This window comes from Adiantum capillus-veneris, chromosome 19 (genome assembly GCF_014529385.1).
Source record: "Adiantum capillus-veneris isolate H3 chromosome 19, ASM1452938v2, whole genome shotgun sequence".
Lineage (NCBI taxonomy): Eukaryota > Viridiplantae > Streptophyta > Polypodiopsida > Polypodiales > Pteridaceae > Adiantum > Adiantum capillus-veneris.
In genome coordinates, this window is record NC_140949.1 from 134,167,619 (window position 1) to 134,189,746 (window position 22,128).

At 41.2% G+C, this 22,128-nt stretch overlaps 1 protein-coding gene across 1 annotated transcript; it reads right to left on the bottom strand.

Moving 5' to 3' along the window:
- Positions 1-6,583: 6,583 nt before the first annotated feature.
- On the bottom strand, positions 6,584-9,969 carry LOC147434903 (uncharacterized). Its single transcript, XM_086489697.1, has 5 exons — positions 9,308-9,969; positions 8,873-9,190; positions 8,289-8,685; positions 7,750-8,130; positions 6,584-7,513 (listed from the first exon to the last, which is right to left on the bottom strand). The coding sequence occupies exons 1-5, from the start codon at positions 9,967-9,969 to the stop codon at positions 6,584-6,586; spliced, it is 2,688 nt and encodes an 895-aa protein (XP_086345823.1).
- Positions 9,970-22,128: the final 12,159 nt, after the last annotated feature.

The window sequence follows — 22,128 nt, forward strand, 5'->3', positions numbered from 1 at the left end:
ATCAATGTTCTTGCGTCCAAATTGTATCTCTCTTCATCAGAAGCACTTGTAACTGTTGGTGTTCCAACATTCCCAATCATGCCCCATGGTTCTGGTTGTTTGGGTTCTTCTGGTGGGTAATACACAGTTGGAGACATGTGTGCACCAGATTCTTCATAATAGGCTTGAATAGGCACTAAGGCTTGTTCTTCCTGATTGTCTAAGGTTGGTGCATATCTAATGCCCACTGGTCTTGCTCCTGGTAAAGGTGGTTGTTGTCCCAATACCGGTTGCGGTCTTTCTATCCCCATAGGTCCTGGTACATTTCCCGTTGGGTATCGAGGTACTGGATGTACCTGAGGTGGTGCTAATTGAGCAGGAGGTGCATACTGACGCTCCCTTACATACCCTTTGTTGTAATAGCACTCCTCTATTGGATGCTTTGTCCATTTTTGTTCAATAGCACACCATTTCAGTGGTTTTGGCAATGGTTTTTGGTATGGTGCCATCCTTTTTAGAGCATCTTCTATCATTTGCTCTACATTTGGCATGGTTGTTGTTTGAACATTCTTTTTAGTGGTAGTCTCGCTCGCTACAGAGGAAGAGCTACTGGATGCAAAATCTATATCCGCTGACACCTCTCCATAAACCGTACAGTTATCCACTAAGTACAATGCTTCTCTCGTTACTTGCTCGAAACTTGTACAAGCTTTCAAGTGCAAGTCCTTCTTGAGAGTGTCGTTTCTCAATCCTTCAATAAAGAGAACAGATAGTCTGTCATCTTGTGGTCGTTCATGTACTGGACATCTCTCAATGTATTGTTTGAAGCGAAGTGAAGCTTCCTTCACTTTTTCGTGTTCTCTCTGTTTAAAAGCATATATTTGTGAGACCGTATTGTGCTTAATCCCTCGTTTTGAGAATTCCTCAGCAAACTCTCTTAGCAAATGGTCAATGTCATGGAATCCCCCTCTGTTCAGTGGTTGAAACCATGTCAATGGCGTACCTTCTAGAGTAAGACCAAATCCCTCGTATTGTGTATGGAAATCTGTTATCTGCTCAGCTCTTAAGACTTGCTTAAAGAGTGACACATGTGCATACGGATCTCCTGAACCACCATACTTCTTTGGCATACACTTGGCTACTTGAGATGGTCTCATACGTCTATGGTTTGCTACCAATCTCATTGCTCCTGTGTCCCGGCTAAAGCTTTCTCTAGCATCATGGACTTCATGGGTTACCCTTGTCGGTTCCCCTGCCTTGAGTCTACTACTAGGAGGTAAATGTGATGTTTCCGCTTCAAACCTTGGACCTGGAGTGGTATACGTGGGGATTGGAACTGCACTACCTCGATTTGTATCCATTGACTCTCTGGAATCTAATGATCCCATTGGTCCGGGCTTCGAGTACTGAGGTTGACTGAAAGAGTCAGCAGCCTGAGTTCTTTGTCCTCCTGTTGTCATTGGGTTTTGCACTCCATTTGTTGGTGCTAGTCTTTGTGAGCTAGAAGTAACATAATACTGATGTAGTGGTCCCCCAAAGTATGTATATCCTTCTAATTCTTTCTTGCCCATTGTTGAGTATTGCCTCCCATACTTGTCATAAGCGGCAATTTTCACTTCCGATCCCTCTGTGTAGGTAAAGACATAAAGTCTTTTTTGGTCTGTCAACTCTCCGGCGTAGGGTTCTTCACATCTATAATAAAGATCTTGCTCCCCATTATTATATTTGTATAGCCCCACATAGATGTTATCAGTGTTGATCCTTGTAGTTTCATTCTTTCTTCTTAACCTCGCATCAGGGAAGTTCATTATTGGTGCTTTCTCCTCAGGTTCTTCATCTACTTTGGCTTTGGTGCCCATCAATCCCCACTTGTCCACAATGTTAGGGTTTAGGACTACCAAGTACATGGTACCCTCGTCATCTAGATATGTATCTCCGCTATAGCTCACAGGCACTAAGTCCTTGAACTCACTAGGTCTATCTTCTATCTTTACACAATAGCGGTCCATTCCATCTTTGTAGATCTTGGCACCTTGCTCATTGTCGTACTGGTATTTTATGAACAATAGCTTCATTGTGGCAGAAGGGTTTGATGATCCTGCTGCCATATTTTCTCTGTTGTTCAGGTTCAAGTGTTCCAAGTGTTCGGTGAAAATCTCGTAAGATCTCTCCGAAGAAGTATCAGAAACACTTCCTTCAAAGATCGGCTCTAATGGTTGCACCCAACTTTGGTTTACACTTCCCTCGGTTGATATGACACTTGCTTGTTCCCCTTGTTTTGGTTGGTTATTCTGGAGATTCCTGCCCGATCTCAAATTCATCAATTCCCCTAAAGGACTTTAACTTTTCCGTCTCGGCAATTTGTTTTCCCAAGTTTTTGTGGTCAGAATTGATCCAAACTGATTGATACTTGGTCAATTGTTTAATCTTGTCAGTTGGACAACTTCTGTTTCATCAAGTGAGAATTTTGTTGCAGTTATGCTGAAAAAGACATTATACGCGTATGATGTCTTTTTTCACAGATTTGGACTATTTTGGTTATGCTCACTCTCAGTAGCCCCCTTATGCTCTGTCGACTCACAAAATTCAGTTTGAACTCTGTTTGAGCAAGTTATGGCTAATTTAGGCTTTTCTTGGCAATTTTCCGCTTTTGACTTGTTTTGGGTCAATTGTGATCCAAATGCGATGAAACTTGAAATACAACCTCTAGACAGCTATTACAATGGATCTGTGTTGGCAAAGTATCAAAATATGTCCAAAATTAGGTCAAAGACATCATACGCGTATGATGTCTTTTTCATCAATTTGGGTCAAGACTTGATATTTATGCTTTCTACAGTGTTTGTAACAATCTTGTCAGGTCAGATATCAAAAATAAGCAGTGGATGTGCTAAAAGACATTATACGCGTATGATGTCTTTTGTCCCAGATTTTGACTATTCTTGGTTTTAAGCCTTCTCCAATGTTTATAATTGAGTTTCAAGTGTTTTTGTCTGGTTTGAATGTAAAAACAAGATCTGAATCCAAAATTTCCTATTCTTTGCGTTTCTTGGACTCCGGCTTGTCTTTTTGGGTTTCTTTGAGTGTTAATGCTCTTGTTTTAAGTTGAAATTAGAGTATAACCCCCCTTTTGAACACTCTGGTAAAGTCAAAATTTCTGTTTTGGTCTCTGTTTGGTCATTTAGACATCATACGCGTATGATGTCTAAAGTTGCAGATTTCCAGTTTTTTGGCACAGAATTTTTCCTAAAGCTTTCTCAAGTGCTCAGCAACTCCCAGATACACAGAAAATTTCTCTGACTTTTGTTTATTGCAAGTTTCACTACTAACTCGACGGTTTAGTGATCTAACATGCAATCAACCATATCAAGCAAATACTCCAATGATTACTAGCTCTAGATCAGGATCAAATGAAGTCCTACCTAAGCTATTCCTAATCATAAAATGGGTTTGGTAATTGTGATTTTAAAGAGATCCACTGCCACTCACAGACTAGCAAATTCTTCTTCTATCAACAACTACTCAACACCAACAAAACAACAAACAAATCTAAGCTAAACTAAAAATACTGTCAACACGGAAGACCCAGGAATACCCCACTTCCTAGTATCTCTCGAGATCTTCGGAGTCCACCAATCCTAGATCTTTTCCAACTAAAGTATACAAAGTAGTTTATACGACTCACCTCGTAGGATTATTCTAAGGTCACCTACTTAGGGCTCTTGTCCCCGACAGCGGCGCCAAATGTTAAGCCGGTTACGCCGCTAGCGGAAGCTAAATAGCGAGAACTCAACCAACAACAGAATTTGTCAGACGAGGACGGAGCTTGACCCGCAGGCGCATGGAAACAACTAGGTGGGTGTTAAATCACCTACTCGACCTTCTAATGACAATCACTACTAAGGAAATCAAATCTAAGTTCTAAAATACGCAAGTGACTGAAATCCGTACTACGAACGAATGCTATACGAAACAGGATGTAGAATCATTGAATCGATCTCAAACTCAAGGGGAAGTCTATACACTAGGTAAGAACAACACCCTAAAGACTTGAACTGCAAAATCAACCTATAACCACTCCGTGCGGTAAACGCGTATGAAGACAGGCCGAAAAATACAGCTGATCGAAACTTGACCCCGATGGTACTAATGTGTAGCTCTACTCGTTGTGGTTCTATAGATATGATGCACGCTCCATTCCGACACACGAGCTGGAAGAAAACTCACACCGAAGCTCGTAGGAACTTACCACACATAGAAGCCGATAGCGCGCACTCTTGGTATCTGTGCGTAGCTCTCTCCGTTGCTAACACAATGGCGGTGTCGCTTCTCCAATGGCGGCTCCGTAGCTCGCGTAGCAAGTAGATAAGACTCTCTCTCTCTCTCTCTCTCTCTCTCTCTCTCTCTCTCTCTCTCTCTCTCTCTCTCTCTCTCTCTCTCTCTCTCTCTCTCTCTCTCTCTCTCTCTCTCTCTCTCTCTCAGACACAGTCACGGCGCTCAAAAACTCACTTTGATTAATAATCTGAATCCTTTAGGTTACAAAAGCTTTGGCTTATATACCTCAACCTTGGAGGTGAGAACATCTCTAACTAATTACATCAGCAAGTGAAATTACTTCGGGATTACAAGCTGGAAACTCAATTGAGTCCCGTTACTTAATGAATGGCTCAAATCAAAATTAATGTCGGAAAGACATTTATTACAATCAATGGTTACAAAATGATGAGTGTGAGCAAAAATGTGGGTGTGATCCTCTGCTGGGTCAACACATGGGTAATGGCTTGGCTTAGTAGCTTTCTATTGTATCGTACGTTTCCTCAAGGCTCGACACGAGTTTGAGGCCGCTTTGTACAATTTTTTTATGATTGAATACAATACATCTACTCACAATCGTGAGTTTGGCCAAAAAAAAAACTGGAGCATAGATATCATTAAGATGTTCCTGATGCAACTATGCCAAAACTGGTAAAACACCTTGCATAGGTGCATCAATGGACTTTGAACATGCTATTCCCCTTGATGCTTAGAACACTTGCTTTGTCTAGTGTTTGTGTTGTGCCTTAGCGTATAGTCCCCTAGGTGCTATGAACTTTTGTGGTATCAACAAAATATCATTAAATAATGGCCACCCTGATTTGTTTTCAATTTAGTAGGTTGAGGGGGCCATGTTCCCTTTTTGTAGTGACGCTATTAATGCACACTAATTTTTTTGTATTAGAGCGGAGTCCTGCTGTAAATCAAAGATTATTTGTATCAAAGCCTAGAAAAAATAACTCTCTTTAATGCATTTTCCTGATTTAGTAGTACGTCTTTCTTTTTCATTTTCTATGTATTTAGATTTTTGTGTAGGACCACTCATGACTAGAAAATGCCATTGGTATTCTTAAGCTTACTAGCTTGCGCAACCCGCCTACCGGCGGGTCTCGCTCACTCTTATTATGACACAAATTAAATTAATGACACACACACACACACACACACACAAAGAGCACGACATGGTTTTTATTCCAAATAGGAGCCAATAGTTCTGTTACAAAAAAGAGGCTTCTTGATAAGAGAGGAGTCCCAAACCCAAAAAAGAGATCACCATCAAACCAAGCCCATTGTAGAAGGCATCATTTAGACTTAAAGCGAAGCTTGCGATAGACACGAGTTCGCACTCATAACACCCAGGGCCCAATGTATCGCACACTTCGTCCAAGCCGCCTTGGAGTAACAAAAAAGAGGCTTCTTGATAAGAGAGGAGTCCCAAACCCAAAAAAGAGATCACCATCAAACCAAGCCCATTGTAGAACTTGCATCATTTAGACTTAAAGCGAAGCTTGCGATAGACACGGATTCGCACTTGTAACACCCAGGGCCCAATGTATCGCACACTTCATCCAAGCGGCCTTGGAGTATCATCGACAACATACATTCTCACTTTCCAATTCTCTGCTTCAAATCCAAAGGAAGGTAGTGCATTTATGGGTCGTTGATACCCTATCTCTCTAAGAGAGACATGACCGCGTCTTGTTGCCTCGTCTAGCTCTAAGGCAACATGATAGTATCCTATGAGTCCTAAATAGCACGTGGACTCATATAGACCTACCAATAGATGGGCTGGATAATAGTGTTTTCTACAAAGAAGAAAGAGTATGTTAAGAAAAATCCAAACTTATTGCAAGACATAAATAATAATAATTCAAAAGCCATACCTTATGACATCAAAGTCTTCTAAGATATGGACAACATCATTGGCAGGTATGCCCGTCCCCTCCAAAAAAGTGGATCTATGCTTCATACAACATGGTTAGTATGCTTTAGTCATTCAAACTTTAAAGTGAGGCTCATTTTTTGTAAAGTTTCAACAAATTACCTCGAATATATTAAGATACCCTATCCATTGTGTATTTGACTGTAGATCAGCTGGCCATCTATAAACAATAAAAAAAAGTAGGATTAATATAAAAGTTCATTTAACAAAAATTTAATGACAAAGAATAATGCATGGATGAAAGATAGTATGATACCTTGAACATTTATGACCTCTAGCACTTCTTTGTAGACAATGTTTGGGCTGCAAGCCATTGGATTTGCATTTGAATTTTCTATCGATGTTTGACTACCATCTATCAAAATCTTTATGGAGCTGACCATGAGTAAAAACAAGTGTAGCAAGGTATAAACTTAAGAATCCAAGTGTTTGACCCTGTGCCTTGTTGATGGTCATTCCGAATGCAAGTCTCACAGGAAATTGTATGCGCTTTATTTCAAAAGGTAATCCTTGAGAACCTCCTATGATAAAGTCGATCCTTGGTATGAACACATTGTCTCCAACATGAGAATCTGTGATTACTTCCGCCTCGATGACCCTTTCATAAAAATGCTTACACATCAATCTTGTCCCATTGCATAAACCACGCCTTGGATCCAGGTTGCGAAGGAGCATGATTGGAGCATTCTCTTTCAAGTGCAAGCAGTGTGGTGAGAAGCCACCACCAAGGTCCAATGAGTTTAAAAACTCTATCGAATATAACCCACCATTACAATCTGATGTACAAAGAGAATCTGCACTCAAGTATTTTTTCTCACGTCCTCTCATTTTACGCATAGCCAAGTCATTGATTATGGAAACATCCTTGTTGCGGGGTGCAAGAATACCTCTGTCTCTAAAGAAGCTTGCATGTCTTTGGACATTTTGTAAGTCACCATATATACTGTGAATTAGGCCTTGAACATTGTTATTTTCAAGTATCATACTACTTGGAAATGCTATAGTATCTAGTAAATCCCCATGACATACATTCCCATTGCCAATGTCTAGTACCCATTTTGCAAAGTCTCTCTCAACCAAGTCATTGTAACAATGAAGTACACACATATTCTCTATTAGCTCCAGAGTCTTCACATGTTTCCATACATAAGATTGGCACAAAGAGGCATCAATAATATATGCTCGACTTCCTTTGGGTACAACTGGCAAAATTTGTCTAAAATCACCCCCAAGGAGAAACACCTTTCCCCCAAACAATGCATCACATCTCTCAATGTCCTGTCCAAGGCCTCAAAAGCATAACGATGGACCATGGGAGCCTCACCCCAGATGATCAATGATGCTAATCTCAAAAGCTCTACAAGTTGACTATTTACTTTGATGTTGCATGTTGATTCAGAATGAACTTCTATTGGTATCTTAAATCTCAAATGTGTTGTACGTCCATTGCTAAGGAGTAAAGCTGCAATTCCCGAGGATGCACATGCTAAAGCGACATTCTATTGACCACATACATGACAAAGTAGTGCATTATAGAGATAAGTCTTCCCATTCCCACCGGGTCCATTCAAGAAAAAAACTGTCCCATTTGATGAGTCAACTGCTTGCATGATTTCATTATAAGCAGCTCTTTGTCCACAATTCAAAGATGCTTCCATATGAATGGCTAAATTCCTTTGCTCGTTTGCATTGAACATCCTCTGATCTGCTATCAAACCACTCCCACATCTAGATAATACACAACGGTTTACTTCAGGCATCCCAGAGTAGTCACAAAGTCGTTTTCCATATGATTGAAGCAGAGACTCTAAGTTACATAATGCTTGATTCTTAGCTATCTCATGACATACACCCTCATCACTTTTACATTCATGCAAATCATAAACATAATCCTCCTAAAGCTCCAAGCAGAATCGGTGCCACAATGTACCTGGACATAATGGCTCACAAAATACCAAAATCACAACAAATAAATGTCGTAATTGCAAGCCGGTACTTGTACATGATGCCTCTTGCAAACACATAAACCATTCATCATCATTTTATAGCAAACCTCTTTTTGTAGCAAACCTCTGGCACTGCAAGCTTCCTTGAAAGTGGCATAGGTTTGTTCATTGAAAGTGAGGTTCCAAACCCATTCAGAGGGAAAATCTATATATAATAAATTGTTCGCTTCTGGATATTGTTGATTTGCTACAAACCACTCTGTAAGTGTTGTCTTCCTATTATCATCAATATTCACCAAAGTGGATATGTCAGTAGAGTCTCCAAAAGCAACCATATTCTCTTGCGGGAGATGCACTTGCAAATGCAATATATCAGGCTTTTCCTCATGCAATGAGAATCCAAAAATTCTCCAAACTGCCTCCGATGCGGATACGTAGTGTGCATCTAAATAACTCTTGATTTCATCAAGAACTCCTTCTCCATCTTGGAGCACAACTGTGGCCCTATCATGTCCTTTGTACACATACTTATAGAGATACTAATTCACTTGCTGATATGGTCGAGCATATCTCTACACTCATGTGAGCTTTATATCTTAGAGACAACAATGGATTATAGGGAACAATCCATCTGTTATCAAGTCTCTCTTGCTTTTGAACCACATATTGACCATCATCTCGCCGCATATACCTTGGATATCCGTCACCATCAACAGAAGTAGATTCACAAAACTCGCGTGGGTATTTGAATCTACATCTTCGATCTACCATGCATGGAGCATTTGGATCCAATGCGCCACACGGACCATGAACATTGCAATGACTCACATCATACAAATCAGGAAATAAATTTTTATCTGGAAGGTCGGCACAAACCATGCTATCGTAATGCCACATCTCTGTCGGCTTATATTCGGATGCAAGAATCAATAAGATATGAGCATGGGGAAGACCTCTCTTCTGAAATTCTATCACACAAACATGTCCAACAACCTTTCCAAAGATAGCCCTTTTAAGAAGCAAGACCATCAAATCTTTGAATTTATGATAAAAGACACGTGTAGTCAAGTCGGGACGATCAGAAGCAGTTTGTCCTGCCAATAATGCATCTTGTATTTCCTTCTACCTTGGGTTGCATGTGAAAGTTATGAATAGATCAGGCTTTCCTCTCTTACGTACAATTGCCATGGAATCTTGATAGAGTTGCTGCAGGTATCGACGTCCCCCCACAAAAGATGAAGGCAATACAATTCTTCTTCCAACATTAACACCAATGACCCCATGAGCATTGTCACTGGAAGCAACCATGTCTGCAAGCCCTTGATACACTTTTGCATGAATTGATCTCTGATTGTTTCTAAACCATAATAACCTTGACTCCTCCATAGTACTGTAGGCATCAACAATGAACTGCTGCAACAATCGTACTCCACGTAAAAGGCATTCTGTGGTGTCACTCCTAGTCTGCAACCTAAAAGTGTAGTATTGTTTTTGTGTAACAAATTGCTGCTCATTGGGAGTTTGCGGTATATATGGATGCCACCCATCCTCTCCATTAGGAAATAATAGAACATATAGTAAAGGAATATATGATCGATGTAGGTTGGAGATCCTTTTAAGCCCCCCATCACGATACTGCAATACAATATCACGGTCGATGTTGCTCTCAGCTCCTTGCCCTGGCAGAATTGTTGCAACCTCAGATCCACGTGGGGCTAAATATTGCCAACCATTTGTACACTTTTCAGTAATGACCATCTTCATGTTTGGGATTCCTTCATTCCCCATTGTTGTAGCAGCAAACCAAAAGGCATTTGCATATGGGTTAACACGATGCATCATAGCCTACAAACTATGCAAGGAATCTCTATCTAAATCTGGCACATGATGAAATCTATTGTTGAGCTCATTCTCTGTATCAAAAAAGTACAATTGTGCAAAGCGAGGGATCTGATCCACTCTTTCGCACGGTGTCATGGGCCCAATATTATGGTAGATGGCACCGTGAACTTTAAAAGTGTACACACCTCTCCCTCGCATAAGTTGCTCATCAACATGAGCACCCAAAGAGGCAAAAGCCAATACATTATTATATGCTCTGATGTGTTTAAGAAATTTTTTGCTCTTGGTAGTACCACCTTGCATCAATTCTTTGAGCTCCATTGGCAGATCACTCAAAGGAAGTAATTTGACTTTTCCTGAACAATACTTACCTACAAATGTGCGTATAGACCTACCTTCAACTTTCCAAGCACATGCACCACAAAAGGAGCACACAAAATTTAGGCCACCCAAGTTGTGGACCAAGCATTTTTCATGATAGAGGGCAAGCATAGAGTCATGCTTTAAGATTGTTGCATTTGGATAAATGCAACGAATAGATAGACAATAATGCTCACTTTCAGAGAATCCTCCTTCTTTAAAAACAATGCAAGGATGTTGTTGTTGACAGTCCAAATTGTTGGCAATGGCCTAGTGCTTTGAGCATTTGTAGTACAATTTTTAATATGCATAGCCATTGCATCCATTTGTTGACCGCCATGGCTTAAATGCATGATATTCACACATCTCCTAAAATACCCAATGGGATTCACTGCAAAGATTGTTCAGCCCTAGCCCGTGCTGTTTCTAGCCTATCTTTTCGAGAAATGTTGCATAATCTAGCTCGATGTGTGTGTCCTGGGGACAAAACCCGTGGTCCGGACACCATCTGTGTTAAATAAAAAAATTTAAATGTTTTTAATAAATTTGAGTCTTCTAAATAGGAAGATTTGCATCTATCTAATATGAGCCACCAATCTACTTGTCCCTGACTATTTGTGTCACATAAGTTTGGCATGAATTACTTATCATTCCACATCTCCTTCCCTCCCCCTTTCGCTACCTGAGAGAGAGAGAGAGAGAGAGAGAGAGAGAGAGAGAGAGAGAGAGAGAGAGAGAGAGAGAGAGAGAGAGAGAGAGATACTACAATGATAATTTCAAGTTTTGCGACATCATTAGATAAAAAAACATTACATTTTAGGATAGGATGCAGTAACACCCCCTTGTGAGTTAGGCGTGGCAATGATAATTTGAAGTTTTGTAACAGCATTAGTTAAAAAAACATTACATTTTAGGATAGGATGCAGTAACACCCCCTTGTGCGTTAGGCATGGCAATGATAATTTGAAGTTTTACTACAGCATTAGTTAAAAAAACATTACATTTTAGGATAGGATGTAGTAACACCTCCCTGTGCGTTAGGCATGACAACACGACTAAGTCTCCTATCGATGGCATTCAAGCGATTAATTGCAATTTTTAAGGTCTTCATCTCAGACCCTAAATCTGCTACATGCGCTTTCAGAGCTTCAACTTGCTCCTTGTGTTCTTTAAAGGTCCTAATCTCAAACCCCAAACCTATTACATGTGCTTTCAAGGCTTCGACTTGGTCCTTGTGTTCCTTGAAGCACAAAGACAATTGTTGCACAACCTCATTCTAGAAATTTTCCATGAATGTATAGATTTCATGTTGATTGATTTCCAAACGTGCAGTTTCGTCCTTGATACCCTGCAATGCCAAAATCACCTCCTCTCGAAAGGTGATGTGGTCTTCTTCACCTTGAACTTGTTTTCAAACCTTTTGTAAGTAGTTTTTGCACTCTTGTTGGACAGCTTCGTTGCGTTCACAAAGTCCATGAAGGATTTGTAAACGCTTTGAAGGACCCTCGCAATTCAATTGCCCCCCTGATCTAGCCAATTGCTTTGCGGCTCGCAGGCTATTGCACTCTGGAGGTGTAGGCATGATGACTTCATTTACATCATGATCTCCTTGAGAAACATTCCCAGAGTCGGAAGAAGGGCTATCCATCACTGAAAGAGAATAGATGCATCGATTAAAGGCAAGTGATCATGAAAATGTATGTTGGTAACAACAGGTATGGTTAAGTAGAAACAAATTATGATGAAGTGGAACAACTTAGGTCTAGAAGAGAGAGACACTTGTCACTGCTTAGTCATGGAGGTGCAGATAGCATGAATATATATACAGAGGGCGATAGATAGATAGATAGCTCGGCCATGCTCTTTGGCAACAGCTGCACCTAAAAGAGCTGTGGGGAAGCCCGCCATGTGGAAAATTATAATTAATTATAAACCTAGTCACGAGATTCATATAACATGGATATATATAGAGGGGGAGATAGAAGGATAGATAGAGGGGGGGGGGGGGGGGGAGACCACATTCGGCCAAGCATCACGCTTTCATCTAGAGAGACGTCTCCACTTCACATCCACTAAAAATAGGCCATAGCTTTATGGCCCTAGCTGTATCTATTGTTGGCAATATGCGGCTCGCACGCTATTGCGCCCTGGAGGTGTAGGCATGATGACTTCATTTACATCATGATCTCCTTGAGAAACGTTCCCAGAGTCAAAAGAAGGGCTATCCATCACTGAAAGAGAATAGATGCATCAACTAATTGCAAGTGATCGTGAAAATGTATGTTGGTAACAACATGTATGGTTAAGTAGAAACAAATTATGATGTACTGGAACAACCTAGTTATGATGAAGTGGAACAACCTAGGTCTAAAAAGAGAGAGACACTTGTCACTGCTTAGTCATGGAGATGCATATATATACCGAGGGAGATAGATAGATAGATAGCTCGGCCGTGCTCTCTTGTAGCAACACGGACAGTCGTGGGGAAGCCCGTCATGTGACAAATTCAATAGATTCATATAACATGGACATATATAAAGAGGGACATAGAAAGATAGATGTAGGGGAGGGAGGGGTGGGGGGGGGGAGAGAAACATGTATAAGTGAATTATGATAAAGTGGGAAAATCTAGGTATAAAAAGAGAAAGAGATTTGTCATTGTCTAGAGAGAGGAGAGAGAGAGAGAGGGAGGGACAAACTTGTCATTGCAAGACATAAGATGTAGTATTTCTCATGAGCAGAGAAAATGAAGTAGAAATTATATAAGCTTATTCTCCCTGATTTTTTATTAATTTTTTGAGGGTTTACTTTCAAAAACTTAACAGGTTAGAGTACACTAAACTTAACATGTCATAGTACAGTAAACTTAGGTGTCTAGCCATCGTACAGATTCACCTACTTCTCTCCTAAAACCTTAAGCTGAACTTAGGCGGGCCTAGAGTTACTGTTATAACATTGGTGCGAGTTATTCATGGAATATGTTTCAATGTATTACTTGACAAAGAAAAATGCAGACAAAGCATGCGGACTCTAGGCCAAATCCATCATCTACTTTCATGACCTGCTAACTAATTTTTGGTGTCATGGTATTGTGCAAAACGTTATGACTAAACAAAGCAAGATCTTGGGTCTCGTTTGAAGAAAAATAATATGGGATAGGCTCAAGCCATGACACCATATATACAAAGTGTTTAGTCATGAATACCATCTATACAAAGTGTTGAGCCTATCCATATGTATATATAGTCATTATTACCTTGTCGACGTCTGAAAATGCATTCCACCATGACCATTGACATCTTCGAGTTCTACTCGAAATGAGCACTAAGCATTTTTCTGCGATCGTATCATCACAATATAACAACTTGGACACTGAACAACAGTTGTTAGAAGCAAGACACACCCTATGGAAAATGATTGCTCGACAGATTATTAGTTTTTGTAATTATTCATTTATTGAGAAAACCCGACATTTCACCTTTGTAAATATTGGGGCTTACAGAAGTTTCCAGATTGTATCCTATTTTTGACATTTAGATTGAGTAGATGGTTAAAATAGAACATTAGGGTTTGAGAATTGTAAGGTATTTATACCACTTTCTGACCTTAATGAAAAACCTTTTGTCATTTAAAGAAAAGTTTTGAAGTCTGTGAGTGAGCGTACTGTGTACGAGAGAGAGTGAGAGCTTCATCTTAACGCTACGCGCACACCGGTGGTCGGAATCGAGTGCGGAGAAGTGCAGCGTGTTGCCCCCGACGAGAGCTACGCACCAATACCTACATTGCGTGCGTATGGCTTGGTTTTGCGAGCTCCATCTACGAGCTTCATCTGGTGATTCGGTTAGCATACGTTGTCGGATTTCGCATTTCAACATATCCACGCGTTCGCATTGAGTAGAGCTACACATGAGGCACTCCAGATTTCGGAAACGAAGACCTACAAATTTCGGCCAGACATCCTACGTGATTTTGCACCAGGTGTTTTGGGTTGGGATTTTGGTTCATAGACCTTAGGGAGAGTGACCTATTGGTGTTAGTAGGGTCTCCTTCAAGTTCTGTGGTGTTTCAAGATTGTTTGATGGGTATTCGGCTCTAGAAAGCGTTGTAGGAAGTTTCCTCTTATGCACTCTTAAAGGCTATAGCTTAGACATTGGGTAGAGACCTCTGTAGCAATTAGTTAGGAGTCGGTCGAGTGTAGGTTGACACCCTATGCTTGCTTCCACGCGCCTGCGGGTCGAGCTTCTTCCTTAGCTGACAAATCTTGTTAGGTGAGTTCTCGTTGTGCTGACATCCGTCGCGGCGTATCCAGGGCCAACATTGGTGCAGCTGCCGGGGACGAAAACCTTAGGTAGGTGACCGAGACTAACCATTGAGGATAGGGATTCTTTGGCTTGCCAAGAGTCTCGTTTTACATTTAGATAGGATCAAAGGGTGGAGAACTCTCTAGGTCTTAGAGGGAGTCTAGGGAGCGTGTGTCTGGCCTAGATTCTTCGACTTAGGTAGACTTAGGTAGTTTGAGTTGAGTTGTGGTGTAGAGAGTAGGAGTTGGAGTGGTAGAAGCGGTGAGAGGAGAGGTTGAGAGTCCGGAGAGGCCAAGAAGAAACCAAAACACCATTATCACCATTTCACATGAGGAGTAGGAGTAGAGTAAGTAGGACATCATGATTCAAGATCTAGAGCACTTCATGCATGTATACTTGCTTGTTAGATTCATCACAAAGTTGTAAAAGACACAAAAGTGTATTTGAGAGCTGAAGTGAAGTCCAAAAGTTACTGTGAGTGTTTTTGATAGAGCTGCAGAGCATCAGGAGCATTTCTGTCAGGAAAAAAAATAATTTTAAGCCAGGAGACATCCTACGTGTAGGATGTCTAGAGGCTAATATGGTAGGAATTTTGGAATTTTGAGTTGACCAGTGTGTCCGGAAGGTAGGTTTTACCCTTATTTCACCTGAAAAGTGAAATTTGACCATATCTTGACAGGATAAGGCCAGATAGCCAGAAATTGCCGGACATCCTATCCAAATTGTGCCAAGGCATTATTTTAAGACCAAAACCATAGGATAGCTGCATGAGCATGATCTGAATGATATATTGAGTGACTGAGAGAGGTTTCATCTCATTTGGGTGAGAAAATTGGGTTCTAAGCAGACTTTAGCACTTTTGACTTAACAAGGCTAGAACAGCTAAAATTGGGGACTTTTGAAATCCAAACAAAAATCTAAGCATACCACTGGGTTGCTGACATTAAGGGGAAGCTATGGGTCAAGTCTAGGGTCAAACAAACCAAAAAGACATCCTACACGTAACATGTCATCTATGTGATTTTGCACTCCAAACTCAGTTTTGAGCATACCAAATTGATCAGCACCTTAAGGGAAGTCTGTGCTTTGCATTTGAAGCCATTCATAGCAAAAATACATGCTACGCGTAGAATGTCTAAAGCAAGAAATTGAAGCCAGATACTGACTGTGGGCCTAGCAGGGTGTTGTATAGCCTGAGGCAAGCCTCCTAGTCAATTTTGGTCCAAATTGGAGTTGATTTGACTGATCAGACCAACAACAGGCTGTCGGAACAAATTTTTGATCCATTGACCAGCTTATAGGTGTCCAAATCAAAAAGCAAAAACAGTTGTGGACTCAGAACATCAAGGGGAATCCATAGTGTAAAAATCCAGGCAAAATAGAGCAGGAGACATCCTACGCTAGGATGTCTACTGGGGCTTAGTGAAGAGAAAATTTGACTGAGCTTATACAGTGAGGTTCCATTTGACTTAAGGGTTCCAGAACTCCTTTCAGAAGTGAATTTGGACCTTGTTTGACCTTTTTGACGGAGCAAAGACTGAATTCAGACTTTTCAGGAAAATTGACCAACATCCGAGGGAAGTACAGTTCCAGATTAGCATACCTAATCCAGAACATCAGCAGTGTATAAAATACAGTACTGGTTGAGGTTAACTCTCCAGTTATACCAATCATTACTAAAATCACCTCTAGCGGTTAGATGCTTTGATTCAATTGCCAAAATTAAACGCTTGTTGTACAGGTAGATTCAGCAGCAAAGCAAGAAGTTGTGTGGAGACTGATCCTTTGCCAGGTGAGTGGTTGGATTTGTAATAAATTGCATTGCTAAGTTTGATGAATTTAAGATCAAGAAGACACATTTTTAGAGACCAGAAGGTGGCAGGTGACTAGGGTAGCTTAGTGTCCACCGAGGAGAGTGTAACTCAAGCAAGGCTAGATCCACTAGCACCGATTATTGAGGAGGGTAGTGATACTGACACTTCATCAGACAAATCCTTCTTCATGATGGGTAGTAAACAGCCAGGAGGTTTCACCTATGACGGACCAATGCTAGGAGGAAGCACCTCCCTAAATCCCTTGAATGATTCCAAGTTCATTGTGATCTTCTTAGAAGGAACAAACTCGAGGGGAGCCCTAGTTTATTCTGACTATCGAGGACGCAAGTGTATTTGTATTGAGGAAAGACCAGCTCAGAGACTGGAGATAATTCGAGTCTATGATGATGGAGATAGATTCCGAGACGAAAAGGGGAACCACTATCTGATAGTTAGTAACCCTGAGGATTACCAGATATGGAGATATCGTGGCAAAAGGAAAAATGGTTTCAGAAACTCAAGAACCGCCACCAAACATTGATCGACCTAGAGCGATTTTTATGTATGATAAGAAAACAACCAGGGTTTCAACTTATAATGAGAATGTGGGAATTTACAAGCATGAGAGCGAGGGAATAGTCTCTTACTTTCTTTGCAAAGAACCCTACCCAAACGAATTAAGCAAAGACAAGGTTCTTTACTTGTTCTCTTATGAAATTGCTATGGGGAAGGATATATTTTTTGTTGATAGGTATGGGCGAGAATACCAACATATTCTCCCAGAGGAGGTAGAAAAGGCAACAGTTCCAGGGGCATCAACATATGCCCCTGATGAAGTGCCAAGAGCCACCTACACCCCTAGCAAGTCAACAAATCCCTTTTCAGAGGAGTATGACGCGACCTTACATTCTACCCAACCGCAGACATTCAACAACCAAAACCAACTAGCAACTCAGCCATCATTGCAGGCATGGCTTTGATAGAGTGAAACATTAGAGCACAACCTAAATCAAGATGGTTATCAAGTCGCACGAGGGCTAAGGGATTTACAAGAACCACCACTCTATTCAAGGTATCAAGGAGAGAGTAAGCCAAAGACTCAAGGGTCAACAGAGCCTGGAAGACCACCCATAGAACAAGTTCGAAGAGATGAACCATCTCTTGCAAGAACTGTTAGAAATTACGGCTTAGGACAACCTACTACAGAAGACCAAAGGAGATATATAGATTGGGACAAGGAGATCCAATGATGAGATTTATAGACCATCGTAGAATTAGACCTTCTCAAGTGCAAAAATGGATAAACAAGAAATACACGGGAAACAGAGATCCGGGAGATCATGTAGCAGCCTTTGTGCGTGTAATTAGAGCGGAAGAGGTGTTAGACTTCCCTACCCAATTTGCAGGGTTTGGACTAACCCTAGAGGATGATGCTGCTACTTGGTTTGACTCTGTGGAGCGTAGAGACTTTGAGTGTATGGAGGAGGTGTTTGACGAGTTTATCGAGGAATTCTCACAAAGGGGGATAGCTCATAATACAGTCTCACAAATCCATAAATTCACACAGAAAGAAGGGGAATCTGTGTGAAAGGCAGCCTTATGACTAAAAAGATATGTTAAGTTCTGCCCTGTGGAAGAACTTCCAACTCAGTCCAGAATTATGCTTATATTTATCCAAGGACTAAGGAATGCAGATTTCCAGAAGGACTTACATATGAAGAGGAGCACGACATTAAATGAGTTAACCAAGGAGGCTCTTTACCTTGTAGACATTTGTGCGGTCTACAAAGAGGGTGAGTTCAAGAATCTTGACGACGATTCATCCTCACAACAAAGTGGAAGCAAGTCTTCTAAGAAAGCACCGAAAGGATAAGTAGTTTTAAACCAAGAGCAGCTTGTAGTGCTAAAAAACATTAATTTGTATGCCAAACCCCAGGCTAAACAGCCCAAGTGGTGTTCTATTGAACAAAAATGGACAAACCATGGGACGGAGGAATGTTATTATAACAAGGGATATGTGAGAGAGAGACCTTATGCTCCCCAAGCTCAGGTAGCTTCTCCTCAAGTTCCACCGATGCCTAGGTATCAAGCAAGCAACCTACCAGGACCTGTAGGTGTAGAAAGACCACAACCAGTGTTGGGGCAACAACCACCCCTACCAGGATTACGACCAGTTGGCATAAGATACACACCAACCATAACCGAATCAGAAGAGAAGGCTTTCGTGCCTATGCATGCATATTATGAAGATCCCAATGGATATGCTGCAAATCCTGTCTATTATCCACCGGAAGAACCCTCAACACCAGAACCATGGAGCATGATAGGAGGTGCAGGACCACCAACAGCTGTGCAAGCAACATGAGAAGGAAGATATAGCTTGGATGAACGAACATTGTTGTTCATAGCCAACGGAGGCATGGGTGGACAAAGATATGCATACCAACAAAGGGAAGCTCAAGGAGCACCTCAACAGCCTAAAGGACCCTACTACAAGTGTGGTGGAGACCATTGGCTAAGAGACTGTCCTCCGCAAAGTGGGAGGAGTGAATCTATCTTGGATAGATTGCTTCTACGCTAGTGACCACATCTGTGACTTCGCACCAGTGATCCTCACTATGACAGATAGATAGAGGAGGGGGAGACGATGCTACGCATCCCTGAGAGGATCTTGCTTTCCTCATGATGAAATCATTAGAGTGAACATATATTGCACCGAGTGTGGAGTTACTCATTTGATTCCTGATTGCCCTAAGAACCCGAGCAAAGGAGCAAAAACTACCTTGAACATGCTAGAAGCAGTGCCTTCCAGTGGAGGGTCAGAAAACGTGACACGAGCCCAAGCTCAAGAATGACGAACGAACCCATAATTGAAGAGCCAAAAACCAATGCCCCAAGTTTAGAAACGAAAAATCCGAGAAGCACTTGGAAAGCTAGAAAGGCGCGTATGAGATCCAGGAAAGAACGAGAGCAAACGGCTCTATCCGAGGAGTTAAAACACACAAAGGATAGATTAGAGCTGTTAGAGGATCTAGCTAGCCTAAGCTCACACACTGCGGCAGCCATAGCACCCAAGGAAATAGCAGAACCCAAAAGTGCAGGATCAGGAGGATTAGTACTGGCAGACAAGGTAAATGAGCAGTTAGATACAATTTTTTAAATCTTACGAAGCCAGACTCAAAAAGAACCAAACCCAAGAGCAAAGATGGATGACTTATCCATATGCTGAAATAGAAAAACAGAGGTTGGAAATGTGTAGAAAGATGATTGAAACAGCTCAATCTCTGATAGAAAACCCGCTTGGTAAACCTGCAAATTGGCAGGAAATACCAGCTCCAACCCCTATCAAACGAACTTTAGAGGAACAGGTAGAAATGAAGGAAAGACTCACGAATGCTTATGAGTCTAGGGGAGAGCCTATCATAGTGCCAAATACGACAGATGAGGCATGTGACGGGTTCCAGCCTAAAACATTGGTAGAAATGGGTAAGGATTGTAACAGTCTAGATGATCTGTGGAAGCAAATCTGTAAGGCCAATGAAGCTAACAGGGTGAGTTACCACATGAACAGCACGAGAAAAGAGAAAAATGAGATCTTACCTCCTATTGAAGAAGTTGAGGCAAGATCACAAATGAACTTTGATATACATTCACAAGGGAGAGACCAGGGGTCAATTAGTTCAGGGCACAGCCAACCAAACTCGCTAAAAACTCTACCCTCTTACCTAGGAGAGTATGAAGCCAAGTCTGAGGTGAGATCAATCCCATCTCAAAGACTTTCTTCTAACAAAGGGATGGATTCACAAGGGTTGATTGAGTTATTGTCCACTCCTGTGGCATGCACAATCACATTAGCCGAACTCCTAAGGTTACGACCAAACATGTGGACCACAATAGGCAAATGCCTAGAAAACTTTGGAGTGAAAGAACCCACCTCAAAGCTTCAAGAAGGGATCAGAGAATTGGACATGCCTCAACTAAACACTAGGCCAATACCTTTAAACAAGGTTGGAGAGTATTGCGAGGGAGAAGATGGAAACACCACGCTACCAATGGAATTCCAAGGAGTAGTTTCCAAAGCTATTCTTGACAGTGAAGCAGGAGTCGCTATCGCGACCAAGGAAATCTGGAAAAAATGGGGAAAACCAGCTTTGAGAGCTACCAGAATGAAATTGCAATTGGCAGCTGGGTTCATGGAGAAGCCTCTAGGACTCTTAGAAAAAGTGATTGTCACTTCGTGCGGAATCGAGTATGAGCATACATTTGCAATAGTCGATTTCGACAAAAAGAACAATTACGAGATCATCTTAGGAAGACCATTCATGAGACAATTAAAGATGGTCCAGGATTGCGAGGGAGAAGATGGAAACACCACGCTACCAATGGAATTCCAAGGAGTGGTTTCCAAAGCTATTCTTGACAGTGGAGTAGGAGTCGCTATCGCCACCAAGGAAATCTGGAAAAAATGGGGAAAACCAGCTTTGAGAGCTACCAGAATGAAATTGCAATTGACAGATGGGTTCATGGAGAAGCCTTTAGGACTTTTAGAAAAAGTGATTGTTACTTCGTGCGGAATCGAGTATGAGCATACATTTGCAATAGTCGATTTCGACAAAAAGAACAATTACGAGATCATCTTAGGAAGACCATTCATGAGACAATTAAAGATGGTCCAGGATTGGGGTTACGACCACATATACCTCAGACATGGCAAGACAACAACCAAAATACACCTAAAAGACCGTAGTTACAAGGATGTGAACCAGACACCAGTGGAAGAGTTTGATTCAACTACATTGGCAGGATCAGAACTCCCAGCATGGTTAGGGCAACAAAAAGAGATATGGATGTGCGGAGCTTCACATTGTGGGAGCTTAAAAAGAGAGGAATGTGTCTTAGAAATAGCGATTGAGGACAAGGATTATATTCAGGAACCTTTTTCTGAAGATGCCTTGGAACCTTTCGAATGGAAACACATACTAGCAATATTGGATGTCTGTACCATTACAGATAGTCCAACAACAAAATTTTGCGATAAAGATGGCTATGATGTGCTACCCTATTACATGGTAAGCATTATACCAGGAGAAGATGAGTTTGTAGAACCACCCGAACAAGAAGAGTTTTATAACTCCTCTGAACATGTGGAGGTAAATAATGATGCAGATAATGAGTGTTCAGACAACTCAAGCGAGTGTGGGGAGAAAACAGAGATATCAAATTTTATGATTTTTCCAATCAGCGCCCTAGACGCCAGGAACGCTATAGGAGAAAACGAGCATAAAACAAAATGAGAGAGAACCTGATGCCCATGATAAAAGATAAAACTCACTATCTAATGCTTGTCAAAGCAAAGGATTGTGTAAAAGATCAAATATCAAGAAGATTCTCAAAAATTCGAAGGGAAGGAACGCGAGAGGAAATAAGACAAGTACGGAAAGCTAAAACAGAAACAAAATCTCAAAAATAAAAAAAAGAAACAACAAAGGACCCAGAGTGGACCAAACTAGAGCGTAAAAAGAAATACCAAGAACTAAAACGGTCTTTATGAGAGGTATGGACTACTGAGAGAGATAGTGATGGTAAAGGGGAGTCAGAAAAAGGAAACATGAATGTACCATCACACTATC

Bases quoted from the DNA above. Each gene is read 5' to 3' on its own strand.
- LOC147434903 (XM_086489697.1), bottom strand. From the start codon at position 9,969: ATGGGGAATGAAGGAATCCCAAACATGAAGATGGTCATTACTGAAAAG. The intron at 8,686-8,872 runs GTATATGCGGCG...AGGACATGATAG, and splicing joins GATGGTGACGGATATCCAAG to GGCCACAGTTGTGCTCCAAG. The intron at 8,131-8,288 runs GTTTGCTATAAA...TTGGAGCTTTAG, and splicing joins GAGGTTTGCTACAAAAAGAG to GAGGATTATGTTTATGATTT.